The sequence below is a fragment of the Alosa sapidissima genome, chromosome 3 (genome assembly GCF_018492685.1).
Source record: "Alosa sapidissima isolate fAloSap1 chromosome 3, fAloSap1.pri, whole genome shotgun sequence".
Lineage (NCBI taxonomy): Eukaryota > Metazoa > Chordata > Actinopteri > Clupeiformes > Clupeidae > Alosa > Alosa sapidissima.
Genome location: NC_055959.1, coordinates 37,965,402 through 37,980,779, shown reverse-complemented (window position 1 = coordinate 37,980,779; position 15,378 = coordinate 37,965,402). Strand labels below are relative to the sequence as shown.

The 15,378-nt window shown below is 44.5% G+C and overlaps 2 protein-coding genes across 6 annotated transcripts in view; one reads left to right on the top strand and one right to left on the bottom strand.

Annotated features, from left to right (window-relative positions):
- p4ha1a (prolyl 4-hydroxylase, alpha polypeptide I a) overlaps window positions 1-7,376 on the bottom strand; it is a 26,388-nt gene extending 19,012 nt beyond the window's left edge. For all 3 annotated transcript variants that reach the window (XR_006030675.1, XM_042085418.1, XM_042085419.1), the window contains exons 1-2: window positions 7,237-7,376; window positions 425-512 (exon numbers count right to left, since the gene is read on the bottom strand). Coding sequence is in view for 2 of the 3 variants with exons in the window: in XM_042085418.1 (XP_041941352.1) it covers window positions 425-512 (88 nt within the window). In the remaining variant the exon portion in view is untranslated. The remainder of the gene's footprint in view (window positions 1-424; window positions 513-7,236) is intronic.
- A 488-nt stretch (window positions 7,377-7,864) lies between these two features.
- On the top strand, window positions 7,865-13,725 carry nudt13 (nudix (nucleoside diphosphate linked moiety X)-type motif 13). 3 transcript variants are annotated; one of them, XM_042085421.1, is made up of 9 exons: window positions 7,865-8,175; window positions 8,482-8,574; window positions 8,865-9,022; window positions 10,075-10,182; window positions 10,944-11,050; window positions 11,504-11,629; window positions 12,087-12,198; window positions 12,463-12,617; window positions 13,408-13,725. In XM_042085421.1, the coding sequence occupies exons 2-9, from the start codon at window positions 8,495-8,497 to the stop codon at window positions 13,600-13,602; spliced, it is 1,041 nt and encodes a 346-aa protein (XP_041941355.1). In that variant the 5' UTR covers window positions 7,865-8,175; window positions 8,482-8,494; the 3' UTR covers window positions 13,603-13,725. The 3 variants fall into 3 exon arrangements, with proteins under 3 accessions (XP_041941355.1, XP_041941354.1, XP_041941356.1); XM_042085420.1 differs by having other exon boundaries at window positions 12,352-12,617; XM_042085422.1 differs by lacking the exons at window positions 7,865-8,175; window positions 8,482-8,574; window positions 8,865-9,022 and adding an exon at window positions 9,919-9,970 and having other exon boundaries at window positions 12,352-12,617.
- Window positions 13,726-15,378: the final 1,653 nt, after the last annotated feature.

The window sequence follows — 15,378 nt, the reverse complement described above, 5'->3', positions numbered from 1 at the left end:
CTACTGACTAGCAGAGAACAGGTTAGTGGACTAGTTTAGTCATCTTATAAACCAGCCGGCCATTCCACCAGTTTGGAGAGGAACCACAGTACTCAAGGAACAGCCAGCAATCAAGGCTGTCCCACAAGGAGACTGTTGTAACAAGAACAGCCATCTTTTGGTTCCAGTTGCCTCCAGTTGGTTCCAGCTCTTTTGGTTCCCTCTTCCTCCATTCTGGTTCTCTACTTGACAAGTCGGCTTTTACTTTTGAAATATTAGGCTAATAGTGGGTTAAGCAATTCAAGGCTAATTCAATAAGAGGATGGGTGGTGGTGCTTCGAGCTAACGTTCCAGGTTCCAAACACATGTGTCCTGGATTGTGGGGGAGGGAGAGTCCGGTCCCTGCGGGCGGAAAAGGGGTGAGAGGGGGGGGGGGGGCACTGACCAATGGAGGTGAAGAAGTCGTTGTGAGCGACACTGCAGCGGAAGATACAACTGGTCCAGAGCAGCACACACACCACCCTCAGCTCCATCTAGAAACACACACCATGAGAAACACAACATCATGAGAAACACACACACACACACACACACCACCCTCAACTCCATCTAGAACCACACACCATGAGAAACACAAAATCATGGGATACACACACACACACACACACACACCATGAGAAACACATCATGATGAGAAATACAGACACCGCTCTCAACTCGATCTAGAAACACAACTCCATCTACAAAACAACACACACGCACACGCACCCTCAACTCCATCTAGAAACACAACTCATCTACAACACAACTACACACACACCTCCATCTAGAAACACAACTCTATCTACATCACACACACACACACACACGTGTCATTAGGCAGGTAATGGATAGCTTACATCTGAAGCTGTCCTGCTGATTAGTTGGCATACAACCTCCTATTTTTCACATCCAGTCAAGAGGGACAACAACAAGAAATGGTTATATTTTATAATTAAGTAGGCTAAATGAAATGGTTATATTTTATAATGAAGTAGGCTAAATTAAATGGTTATATTTTATAATGAAGTAGGCTAAATTAAATGGTTATATTTTATAATTAAGTAGACTAAATGAAATTATTATATTTTATAATGAAGTAGGCTAAATTAAATTATTATATTATATAATGAGGTAGGCTAAATTAAATCTTTCTCCCTAACTGCAAGATGATTTGGCATTGTAAGTACAACTTCCAAACATTCAACTCATGCCAACACAGCAACGCCTTGGATTAACATGCCATGTCTATTATTCGTGCTCCTCTCAAGATCAAGACCATCAAGATCCTCATTTTCTGTTACAGCCGATAAATAATGATATTCGTGATAGCTATAACTAACTAACCAACGTCACATGCCCCAGTGCCTAGGATGCTCTTCGGCATAATGTGTGTAGTCACGTCAATCAGTTCAATTACAAAATTCTACAGGATGAAAAGTTATAAAGCCAAAATCAGACTTGGGAACAGCAATACAAAACATTTCAAGACATTCATTTTCCGCTCTTCACTTATCTCTGTTATGACTCGAGATAGTTCGAGACTCACAATGGACTATTTTTGTGTACCATCACAGTATATTATTGTGTACATCACAGTGGAATATTATTGTTTAAATCTCAGTGGAATATTTTTGTGTAAATCTCAGTGGAATATTTTTGTGTAAATCTCAGTGGAATAGTATTGTGTAAATCTCAGTGGAATATTTTTGTGTAAATCTCAGTGGAATATCATTGTGTCCCATCACAGTGGAATATTATTGTGTAAATCTCAGTGGAATATTATTGAAAATCGAAATGGGCTTCGTCAGTAAATCTAGATGGCCTTCGTCGGCTCTGAGAATGGAGGGGCCTGTAGTAATTAGAGAGTGCCCACAGGCTCTCTTTGTGCCCGCTGCGCCAACACTGGCCCTATGAATGGGCAGCGAGTTGACACTCTGTGACTTCCATCTGTGCCAACCCCTCCATGCCAACAATCCCCTGGTGGCATGGCGACTGTCTGGAATAATTAAACCAGCAGACCGCAATGCAATGCCCTCCTCCCTCAGAGCTAAGCTCCGGGTGCTCCAAGTCACTGCTGAAATATGTGGATGAAAACATGGTTCTACCGATTAGTTGCCCAAGGAGGCCAAGATTAACGAGGAAAGAAAGGATAAAAGCAAACAAACACAGGTATGCACCAGCTACACCTCTAAATGTTGCAATGTTATAAATGTTGGACGAAGCTAGAGAAGTTTGCACAATAATAACAATTAACATGATCATTAAAAATTTAACAGTTTAAAGGAGTAGTGGTTCTAACGTCAGCTCTGCACTGATGACCGTGGCCACTGTGTTGTGTACTAGGTGAATGCATGACCAGAGTGTTGTGAGTGGGTGAATGCATGACCAGTGTGTTGTGAATGCATAACCGGTGTGTTGTGAATCCATGACCACTGTGTTGTGTACTAGGTGAATGCATGACCAGTGTGTTTCGACTGCATGCTAGCCCAGCTGTTTAGCCCTTACGCTACCACTAGATGTGCTGGGGGAATGAATGACCAGTGTGTTGTGTACAGGGTGAATGCATGACCAGTGTGCTGGGTACTGGGTGAATGAATGACCAGTGTGTTGTTGTGTACTTTCGACTGCATGCTAGCCCAGCTGTTTAGCCCTTATGCTACCACTAGATGTGCTGGGGGAATGAATGACCAGTGTGCTGTGAGTGGAGGTCAGTGCTGCTTCAAGGGCACACTAGTCCACACGGATCTCATACACAATGTCGGTCCATTTTGTCCAAGGTCATTGGATGATCGACTCGACTTGTACCCAGTAAATGGACTGCATTTGAATTGCATTTATATAGTGCTTTTCCACTAAGCTAATAATGGGTTCAGCTCTAGGTGAATGAGTAGAGAATGGTATTGCTATGCTAATGCTACCACACTGATATATGCTCTAATAACATTTATTCATTCAGCAGACACTTTTTCCAAAACAACTTACATATGTCAACTATATTACAAGGGCATTGTAACATTGTTCCCAGGGCAACTCAAGGTTAAGCGCCTTGCTCAAGGGCACAACAGTGGAAGCAAGGAATTGAACCCACAACATGTCTGGCTACTGCATGCTAGCCCAGCTCCTTAACCACTACGCTAGCACTACTGCATGCTAGCCCAGCTCCTTAACCACTACACTAGCACTACTGCATGCTAGCCCAGCTCCTTAACCACTACGCTAGCACTACTGCATGCTAGCCCAGCTCCTTAACCACTACGCTACCACCACCCCAGACATAACAGACAGGCATCTCCATCCGACTCCAACCCTGAGGTAGAGGCTTTTCTGAGAGCTCATGGAAATGACAGGAGCTAGGAATGGTGGGAGGCCACAAAGCTGGTCCACACAGAATGCTTTTATCTATGCAGTGTGCCTCTGGTCACCGAGCCCTCTGCGGCGACTTGGATTGCCATTGTCATTCCCATGATTATGTATGCTAATACACTGCATATATTTATATTTAATTTATATTCCTCTAAACCACCTTCTGTAAACAAACTGTATACTACTGTCAACACTGCACTATATGTCTTGTCCTGTCTATGCACTACCTGTCTATACTTTGTATATCACATTGCACTTTTCCACTTTTTTGCACTTCTGGTTAGACGCAAACTGCATTTCGTTGTCTTTGTACTTTGTACTCTGCACAATGACAATAAAGTTGAATCTAATGATTAGAGCTTCAAGCATTCACTACAGCAGAGGTTCTCAACCTTTTGGGGGCTAAGCTAAGGCTAAACCAAAACGCTAAGACACACTAAGCTAAGGCTCAACCTTTTGGGGGCTAAGCTAAGGTTAAACCAAAACGCTAAGACACACTAAGCTAAGGCTAAACCAAAATGCCAAGACACACTAAGCTAAGGCTCAACCTTTTGGGGGCTAAGCTAAGGCTAAACCAAAACGCTAAGACACACGGCTCAACCTTTTGGGGGCCAAGCTAAGGCTGGCTATTAACGTGCCTTTTAGGCTCAAAAGTGTAGCTTATAGCCTACACATGGACACAAATTGCATGCTTAAATAGCCTAAGAACTATTTTAAAACTGTTTTGTTAAACTATTCAACCGTAACACTTGCCATCACGCATGCACCTCTTCCTCTCTCGTTCACTCACACACACGATGGCAAAGCATCCTCTTTGTGACAGGTCCCTTAACAAGCACATAGCCCATTGTGCAGGCCTACTCTATGAAAATAATTGCTATCACTCAGCTCTTGGATTAACATGATACACAGGATTTACACTTGCAAAGTGATGCAAGTTGATAGACAATTGTGTATCAAAAGAAGAAAGAAAAGTTTGCATAATTAAATGATTTTGAATTATTTTTTTGCAGCATATAGCCTTTACTATCTACCCCCCTTTTTGACAACTGACATATCGGTTTTACATATCGGTTATCGGCCTCCTGTTTTGGTAATAATTGATATCGGTATCGGCCCTGAAAAAACCATATCGGTCGATCCCTAATAGACATACACTCACATGATGTTCAATGAGCTGGGTAACAAGTAAGTATAAGTATATATACTCTTTTGATCCTGTGAGGGAAATTTGGTCTCTGTATTTATCCCAATCCGTGAATTAGTGAAACACATTCAGCACACATGAACACACAGTGAGGTGAAGCACACACTAATCCCAGCGCAGTGAGCTGCCTGCTACAGCGGCGCTCGGGGAGCAGTGAGGGGTTAGGTGCCTTGCTCAAGGGCACTTCAGCCGTGCCTACTGGTCGGGGTTCGAACCGGCAACCCTCCGGTAACAAGTCCGAAGCGCTAACCAGTAGGCCACACCTGTGGTCTAGTGGGCTACTTTATAACAACCACTTTATGACTACCTAAAAGCGTTTTAATTAAGAAGCTGTGCCACTGATGCATTTTAAAATAGCCCTACAGTCTACTTCATGAGCCTGAATAAAAGCACATTGGGTTCCTAAGAATTCCCCAGCACACCGCACTCTTGCACTCTTGCACTGTTGGACTACTTTTTGCACCTTCGCCATGACACTCACTCTCTTGAGTACCTTCCCATGCACACATAACTACAGGACTACTGTTGGACTACTTTTTGCACCTTCACCATGATACACAGAATTACAGGCCAGTCCCGGCCCTGTCACTGCAAGCGTCTCATGCTTGATCATCCTCAAGCACACTGTAGGATTTTTTTTATTTAATTTATATAGTATATTTAGTATTTAGTTTTTCTTATCTTCTACTGTCTCTATTGTACAGTGGAGTTTTGTTATATGTTTATACTTATATTTACCCTTTCTGCTGTAAGTGCATGTTGTGTGTGATTTCTGTATGCTACTGAGACCTTGAATTTTCCCTTGGGGATCAATAAAGTATCTATCTATCTATCTATCTATCTATCTATCTATCTATCCAAACGTAGAGAAGTCAAAGTAAGAGAGGGGGTGCTAGAGAGCAGGCATGCTGTGGGCTGACCTCTATAAGGAAGGGAGCGGGAGACAGCACTATGCCCGAAAATGTATCAAAACTCCCGTACACATAGGTGTGGTGTGGTCCAGGCACAGCCCTTACTTCATCATCACTGATAACTGATTATAACAGTAGCCTCCAGTTCCTGCTGTGTTTTTCTGTGTAACCTGCTAATGTAGAGATAGTGAGACTGTCTGTGTGTGTGTGTATATGTGTGTGTGTGTGTGTGAGAGAGAGAGAGAGAGAGAGAGTGAGTGATTGAGTGAGTGTGAGAGAGAAGCCTACATGCCTCATGCATATAGGAACACACATGTCAGTGTGCCAGTAGACCCATCTGCAGCAATCTGAGTTGTGAAGTAAATTCACCTCAATCCTCAATTAACTGTATTTGAGGAACCCATTTAATTTCAAATGGACATTACAAATATGGAGAGAGAAAGCCTAGTCTAATCCCTGATCAATGTTCATGTTTTTACAACAAACCTCTAAATACTCCCGTGACTCCAAAATAACACCATGCTCTAGTTTCTTTGATGTTTCAAGACGTGTTCGAGTTACGGCTCGGTGCTCTCTCTTTTGGTCCGTTTGATCAGAAAACTTTTACAGCAGCCAATAAAAGCAGAGTCGCAGCTGTAGGCTACGGTCGTCTCTTTTCGTCTGACCAGCACGGATCTTGCCATTCATACTTTTCTAAGAGCTCGTGTAAACTTTAGTTGTAGCTAAGCAATACCTTCAACGTTTACACGAGACTAACTTCACAGCTTTCGTCATGATGCTATAGGCTGCCTATGATGATATAGCCTAGGATAGACAGACCAATGGATGCTGCAGAAGATGTTTCTGCCACGTCCACGCCCCTCCCCATAATGCTACTCATTGATTGTCTTTACTTTTCTCAATCAATCAACCTACAGAATTGTTTCAAACTATACAAGAGAAAGGACTGTGTGTAGCCTGTTACATTGTAGCAGTCACGTAAGGTCACTGAACACCATAAGTAGTGGCAACATTCCAGACTATACAGTTGCAACAGTAGCCTATCACTGCGTTTCACTAACTAATGAGTTAGCCAAAGGGTGGAAGGAGCGCTGCAGCACGTTCGGACAGGAAAACAATTATCTAGCGAGTAGAAAAACCAATCCTGACAACCTGCATAATTTCATGCGCCAGTCGAAGCAAAGCAATTTTGCCAAAGCGTCTACTGAGAAAGACAGCAGGTGAGACAGATAGCCTCGTCTAGCCTGTGACCGTGATATCCCTAGTTTAAAATGCCACGACACACAAAATGAAAACGACGAGGTAGCCTGCCTGCCTGGGGTAGCCTACTCCTGACCTTACGCATTTTGGAATAGGCTCGTGCTGACTCAAGCAAGCTTCGCATGACGAGAAAGTTTTGTCGAGAAAGCTGGAAGATAAAGTATATAGCCTATACTACGTCTTGGCCACTCACTCACCTCTCACTAATAAAGATGATGACCCCGAGCGGACCTAAAGACAGACACCAAAATGACCAAAGAATCTTCCAGCCACCTGGCTGTGAAACAGCCTACAGCAGACGTTTAACCGTAATAGTTTGACATTAACAGTAGGAGGAAATCAAAACACCCAGTGACTGAGGAAAATTCTAGACTTCCTCCAGTATCGTTCGTTAGTCTGTATAGTTAGTTGTTAATCAGGGGATGCATTACAATCATGAGTCCTTTCACAAAGATTTTGAGCAGATCGACTCACATTTCACTGACACTGCGTTTCCGCGTTCCCGTATGCAAGTCACGGGTGGATAAGTGACTTTTAATCCTTGCTGTATGGTCCACCTCGACGCCGTTTCTGCAACAGAAAGAAGGTCACTGCTTGTTGGGCTTCTCTCCGCCTCATTATAGCAAGATGCCTGTGTCGCCACCTTGTGGGTAGCCTATGATTTTTCCTGACCTGGCATATCCATAGGGGCATATCGCTTGCTGTTCTAATACTTGGACTTCCAAGTCATAGACTTTGCGCAACAGAAACTCATTCAAGATTAAATAAATAATTAAGGATATTAGTGGCGGTGATGCACTGAATGGTGCCTAATCCAATATAACTGTTTTTCTTGTTGCTATTGTTGTTGATGTTTTAAAAAAGAAGACCAATATAATAGCACTTGATAAACTCTCGCACTGTCTTTGAATTATGCAATTTACTGCACCTTCAGTTTAAGGCCAATTTTACTTTTTCAGAAAATAATTGCTTGTTTAATCAAATAAATCAAATCGATTTTGTCAATAGGCTCCTTGTATTTTCGTCCATCATATCCAATAGAGGCCGCTGTTCTCCTTTCTAAAACGGCTCTGTTCTGAACACCGGGACACCGGGAGCAGACGGGCTTTAGTTGATGACGTAAACTGTTGTGCTGTGTTTTATGCTGTGTGACCCGACCCAGGCAGTAGCATGTACAATGCCGAGGACAGTTGTCAAAAGAAAGAAGTTGTTAATGAAAAGTTACTCGACTGATTCCTACTACAGGGCAGGAGCAAAGTCACAGTTACGAAACGACGTCCATTTTTAAACGTAACGTGACGAAGTCTGTAACGTAGAACAGTGTGTTCTGTAGCCGTCCTTCCTTCCTTCGGTCATTCATTTGCTGTGCTGGGCATAAATATGAGAAGACGACCATTTGGGCTTTTAAAAAAGGTGAATAACCTTTCATAACATGGCATACTATGGCTTGGCTTTCGTGCAAAATTGAAAAACAATTTTAACTCAGGCTAATGAATAGCATGTCATGGTACTCTCATGTGAGTTGTGCAATTGCATTCAAACTCCCAGATTTATTCATACTTATTCATCAGACTGTGTGATTAGTTGACTGTGTCTCTTGTATATTATGCTCCTTATGTTAAACTTGATAAAACATGGCTTTCACCTTAGCACTACCACCACCACTTAGACAACAATTGTTGCACAGATATCAACCCTGGCACTGTTTTTCTCTTGTAGCTAACCTCTGGAAATGTTTAAGTCATTGCGAACTCTCTTCAGGCCGGAGCTGGTGTTGACCAGGTCCAGCTCCAGTTATGTAACAAGAATGAGGTCAGTGGTGCGAACCCCCTGAAAGAACCTGCATAGCACTGTGGCACTGCATATGAACCTGCATAGCACTGTGGCACTGCATATGGAGTCAGTTGATAGAGATGATGCACACAGGCATTTTAACATAGTCACCAGGTTAACGATAATGACTTAGGCATCCCAATAAGTCAGACACTTCCTACACATATATTTTACACACACACACACACACACACACAAATACACACACTTTCAGTCACACCACCAGTGAGGCCCTGTGCTGACGGTCTGCTGTGTCCTGCTCTGGTAAGGCACCTGATGAAGCTGAAGGAGGATGACGGGGCGTGCCTGGAGGCTCTTCGCTCTGGCCATCTGCTGCTCTACCACCGGCTGGCCCCTCTGTTGCAGAAGGCTCCCGCCACCGCCTCCACCCCCGGACTCTTCCAGCTGCCCGCCATCAACACCAGCGGTACATAACAGTGCTGGCCTGTCTGTTTAACACCAGTGCTTAAAGGAACACTCACTCACTCACCTACTCACTCACTCACTCACACACTCACTCACTCACTCACACGTACTTACTCACTCACTCGCTCACTCACTCACTCACTCACCAACTCACTCACTCATTCACTAACTCATTCCCTCACTTGCTAACTCACTCACTCACTCATTCACTCACTCACTCACTAACTCACTCACTCATTCACTCACTCGCTAACTCACTCACTTGCTCACTCTCACACTCTCTGTCCAGCACAGTAGCTCAAAGACACATTCATACTCATTCCTACACTCACTTTCACCACTGATTCTGAAACACATTCACTCCCTCTTTTCTGGCGTGTACACAACACATGCATGAGGTTGCAAGCGTGATATCAAAATCAGCAGATCAAAGTCTCATGGAATATCAGTTTGGCCCTAGAAGTATGAGTGTGAAATTAGGAGGCTGGCACAGGCTCAGAACCATGGACACACCACCAGAACCTCTACACAGACAGAGTATATGGGCCTAGAAGTATGTGTGTGGCTCATTGTCATTTTTTGGTTGTATATAATTTAACGTAAAGAGAGAAAATATTGGGTAACAATTTACTTGAGAGTATCGACATGAGTGACATAACACTGTTATGACACATGAATCCTAACCCTAATCCTAACTCTAACCTCTAACCCTAACACTAAACCTAACCCTTATTCTAACCCTAACTTGTTATGACAAAAACCAAATTTCACTTAATAACAAAAGTGTTACGTCATAAACGTTTATAACAGAAGCGTTATGTCATAAACGTTTATGACTTGTTTATGACATGTTCATGACAATGTCATGTCACTCTTATGTCAATACTGACAAGTAAAGTGTAACCAGACAGTTACCCAGTTTGAATATGCCAACATGTCATGTTTAAATGTGTGTACTAGGGTTCTGTCTATGCCATTAACCTGATGCAGGTCACCACATTATACAAAGCTGTGGATGGAATAAACAGTGTGTTGGGTTTTTTTTTTTTTCAGATTTTGAAGGAGTACTTGACAAACTTGGGAAGAGCCGGGCGCTTGTGAATGAAGCAGTTCTTATTACCTGCACTGAACAGCATGAGGCCCAGTTTTCTCTTGATGTTGGTAAGAGTCCCCTTATAAATCGACTCACACATTCTCACCACACACGCGCATGCACACACACACACACACACACACACACACACACACACACACACACACACACAGCAGTTAAAGGAAAATTCCGGTATTTAGCACTTTGAGTCCCTTTTCTGGTTTGTTTTGGATGAACTAGAGTGGTGGACACCGAAATTTTAACGATTGGTCCTGCAGGCATGTTCTTAAACAACCCTTAACGTTCGTTTTCAAAACTGTGCAACTCACCGAGTGGTTAGTGGTGTTCGTTGATTATTAAAATCAAATATATCGGCGCAATGTATGATTTTCAGTATGACGAACACCACTAACCACTCGGTGAGTTGCACAGTTTTGAAAACGAACGTTAAGGGTTGTTTGAGTATGCCTGTTGGCAGCCACTCTGAGTAGTCAAAGGCGATTCAAAACGAGTCAGAAAAGTCGAGACAGGACCAATCGTCAAAATGTCGGTGTCCACCACTCTAGTTCATCCAAAACAAACCAGAAAAGACACTCAAAGTGCTAAATACCGGAATTTTCCTTTAAAGCCCTGACTGATGTCAGTGTTCTATCTTCTGTCAAGTTCTTCTGTGTGTCACCCTCTTCATGGACATCACATCCTTTTCTCTCTCTGTCTCTCTCTTTCACACACACACACACATACACATTTATACACACCCTGCTCTTATACTGCATGTCACATACACTCAAACACACACACACACCCCCGTCCTCCCTGTCCTGTGCAGGGGTCCTGGATAAGTCTGAGGTGGAGAGGTTGTGTGGAGGAGCGTTCATTGACCTAAGGAAGGCCTTCTTCCTCCTCCGAGGCCCAGAGGCCCCGCTGGTGGCCCGGGTACGAAACACCACATCTGGATTCTAGAGCTACAGTAGCGTACCGTAAACACCACATCTATATTCTAGAACTACAGTAGAGTACCGTAAAAACCACATCTATATTTTAGAACTACAGTAGAGTACCGGAAACACCACATCTATATTCTAGAACTACAGTAGAGTACTATAAACACCACATCTATATTATAGAACTACAGTAGAGTACCGTAAACACCACATCTAGAAATACAGAATACCATAAACATCACATCTAGAACTAAAGCAGAGTATGTGTATTATAAACACCACAAATCATTATAGAGGCAGTGATGAAATGTGGACATGTATGTTAGGGAAGGAAGGATTGTTTTACCTTTAATTTGAGGTGGATAACTGAAACACGTTGGTATGTGAACTAGCTATCACGTCTAAAGACTGACCCCATTTGCTGTTGACCTGTGTGTGACCTCAGGGCCAGGCACTGCTGCGTTGGCACCAGACCCATGGCTTCTGCAGTGCTAGTGGGCACCCCACCTTCAGGAACCAGTCGGGCAGCCAGCGCGTGTGCCACAGCAGTGGGCAAACCTACTACCCAAAGGTACGGGCCTTATCCAGCCAGGTGCCACAGCAGTGGGCAAATCTACTACCCAAAGGGACGGGCCTTACCCAGCCAGGCACCGGGGCAGTGGGCAAACCTACTACCCAAAGGGACGGGCCTTACCCAGCCAGGCACCGGGGCAGTGGGCAAACCTACTACCCAAAGGGACGGGCCTTACCCAGCCAGGCATCGGGGGCCGGAGGGAATCTTACTGTTCTATCTGCTCTTCAAGAGCTTCCTTCAGAGTAACCAATGCACAATGACAAATCAATACAGTCAGATGTATAGCAATGGCAGAGTAATACAAACCAAGGCTTCCCAAAGTTTTGCCACAGAAAAGAAATGCAACACTGCTGCCTCATAAATCGACTGGCTAGCAGTGTTTTCTGGTACTGTGGGATATCTCAGAGAGGTTAGTTTATTTGTGAGTAAATGCATGTACCTGTTTGCCCTGTAGATGGCGCCAGTGGTGATTACTCTAATATCCGATGGCACCCAGTGTCTACTGGGGAGGCAGGCCACCTTCCCCAGAGGCATGTACAGCGCCCTGGCAGGATTCTGTGACATGGGTGAGTGTGTATGTGTGTGTGTGTGTGTTGTAGGCAAGACCATAGAGGAGACATTGCTCAGAGAGGTGGCTGAGGAGGTGGGCTTGGAGCTGGTGTGTGTGTGTGTAATGCTGTGTGTGTGTGTAATGCTGTGTGTGTGTGTGTGTGTTGCAGGTGAGACCATAGAGGAGACGTTGCGGAGAGAGGTGGCAGAGGAGGTGGGCTTGGAGCTGTGTGTGTGTGTGTATAATGCTGTGTGTGTGTGTGTGTGTGTGTGTGTTGCAGGTGAGACCATAGAGGAGACGTTGCGGAGAGAGGTGGCAGAGGAGGTGGGCTTGGAGCTGGACTCGTGGCGAGTGTCGGGCACTCAGCACTGGCCTTTTCCCCAGAGCTCCTTCATGGTGGCCTGCCACGCAACCGTTACCCCTGGCAACACACAGGTCAGTCTCCTGCCACAGTGTGCATGACCTTTTAGAAGTCCAGTTGCAATTGATGAACTGTGATGAATTGCCCTACTTGTGATTGTTTTTAGAGATTTTAAAGGTTTTATAACAATGCTACAGATTTTGTGGCTGGTGCTACAAATCTATTCACCTTTGTAGCACCAGTACTATGTGCAAAAGAGTTAACATACAACTCTCCTGAACGCGCATCTCGTCTGTGATTTACTGGAACAGTTTGTTATGTTTTTATGGGCTAGGTTTGCCCAGGTTGTTTTCGTTGTTGTTTTTGGAGCCTGTGCTGTCCACAGAGATCGCGTTTTATTCAGGACACAGACAGCTAGAGGTTGGTTAGGTGATCTTTGCAGTAAGTGACATAAAATGTTTTAGCCTAAAAAACGTGTGGCACCGCTTAGAGCACCTTTAACATACAACCCTGGAATCGCACATATCTCATGTCAGGCTATTCTATCTGATACAACATGCTGATGCTGCACCCTAAAATAACTAGCCCTCATCACCTCACGCATGACACATAAAAAGGTTCATGCAAAAAAATGAATGAAATGTTAATGAGAAACTTTTGGGAATGGAAAAATAATTGCTAATGGACAAATTAACCATTAGATTAATCAGAAAAAAAAATATCGTTAGATTAGTCGATAAATCGAAAAAATAGTCGTGAGATTAATAGTTAATAAAATAATCGTTTGGGACAGCTCTAGTGTGTGTGTGTGTGTGTGTGTGTGTGTGTGAAACCCACTGATGGCCGGGCCTGCTTGTTGTGCAGGTGAGTTTAAACCATGAGGAGCTGGAGGACGCACGCTGGTTCTCTCTGCAGGAGATCGAGGAGGCGCTGCGTCTGAAGAAGCCGCCCCGTAACCCTGAGGGGGAGACCCCCACCCTCTGGGTGCCCCCCAGCTACGCCATCGCACACCAGCTGGTGCAGGAGTGGGTGCAGCAGCAACGGAGTGCTGCACGCTAGTAACACACACACACACACACACACAAACACAAACACATAGGCACAGGCACACAGACACGCACACACACACACATAGGCACACGCACACACACACATAGGCACAGACACACATAGACACACACACACACACACACACACACACAGGCAGGCACGCACGCACAAACACACACACACACACACACACACACACACACACAGGCACTAAGCAACAATACATGGACCATTCAGCTATCTAGAAGATACAGTAGAAGACTTCACAAAAACAGTTGTTGGTATTAGTGCAGAAACTGTCCGACCCAGTTCTACGGATGGCTCTTCCATCTGCTAAGTTAGGAGGCCGGCGCAGAACCATGGCCACACCACCAGAACCTCTAAACAGACCAGAGTATGGGCCTTTTACTAACTCTAGAGAACCTGAAGAACTTGGAATACACAACTGAAGCACTTGCGGCCAGCAACAAAAACCAGCCATGTTACACCAGGTACATCTGTGAGGATGCAACTGCAGATCTACTGGAGTCGTACGTTATCACATACGTTATCACATACTTTATCACACCAGATCTACTGGAGTCGTACGTTATCACATACGTTATCACACCGGATCTACTGGAGTCGTACGTTATCACACCGGATCTACTGGAGTCGTACGTTATCACATACGTTATCACACCGGATCTACTGGAGTCGTACGTTATCACACCGGATCTACTGGAGTCGTACGTTATCACATACGTTATCACACCGGATCTACTGGAGTCGTACGTTATCACACCGGATCTACTGGAGTCGTACGTTATCACATACGTTATCACATACGTTATCACACCGGATCTACTGGAGTCGTACGTTATCACACCGGATCTACTGGAGTCGTACGTTATCACATACGTTATCACACCGGATCTACTGGAGCCGCACATTACAGAGCTGTCACAGAGAGGATCACATGTCCTGAGTAGACTGCCCAGCTAATTGCCCTCTACCACCCAGATGTTTCCGGATGTTTCCAGATGTTGTCCAGCCTGTGCTCTGGCTGAGAGTAATGCCATGCAGACACAGCTGTGGGGTGGGAGAGGTGTGTGGACCCACCGTGTGCCTTAAAGTGATCAGTAACACATAACTTGGATAGTCCGCATCCAAGGACTTTACAGCTCATCGGTTGAGATTCAATTTCAGTATGAAAAATAGTTACTGAACACATCACCCAAACAATACCCAGCCCCTAACCTTAACCTTAATCTTACCCATAACTTGCAGTTCTCATTGTCAACAAATAGTTTGTTGATTACCTGAGCATCTGTAGTTAGGCTAAAGGGGACAATTCTAACCAAGGGTGACCAAGTGATCTTCTGTACTGATGCCACTGCAGGTGTGATCATCAGCTATCAGCCCAGGGCCTTTAGCCTCTGTGCTAGCGCATCGATCTCTCAGTCTGAGGTGCTGCAAGTTTGTGGGTTTTGCTCCTGGGCAGCTGCAGAGCTGAACCGTGCAGTGAAGCACCCCTGCTGAAAAAAAACAGCCTGACCAGCTAAAGGTGGTTTGCTGGTTGACCAGCTTGTTAACCAGCTTGTTTGATCACCCTATGATGGTTGACCTGCTAGACCAGCAAAACTCTTGCGAAAACATACCTTCAGCTGGTTTTCCCAGCTTATGATGGTAATTCAGCTGGTTTTGCTTGTCGTACCACCTCAAGCTGGTCTATAGTGCTGGTTTAACTGGCCATGCCAGCTTATGTTGGTCATTCTAGCAAACCAGCATGACCAGCTTGACAGG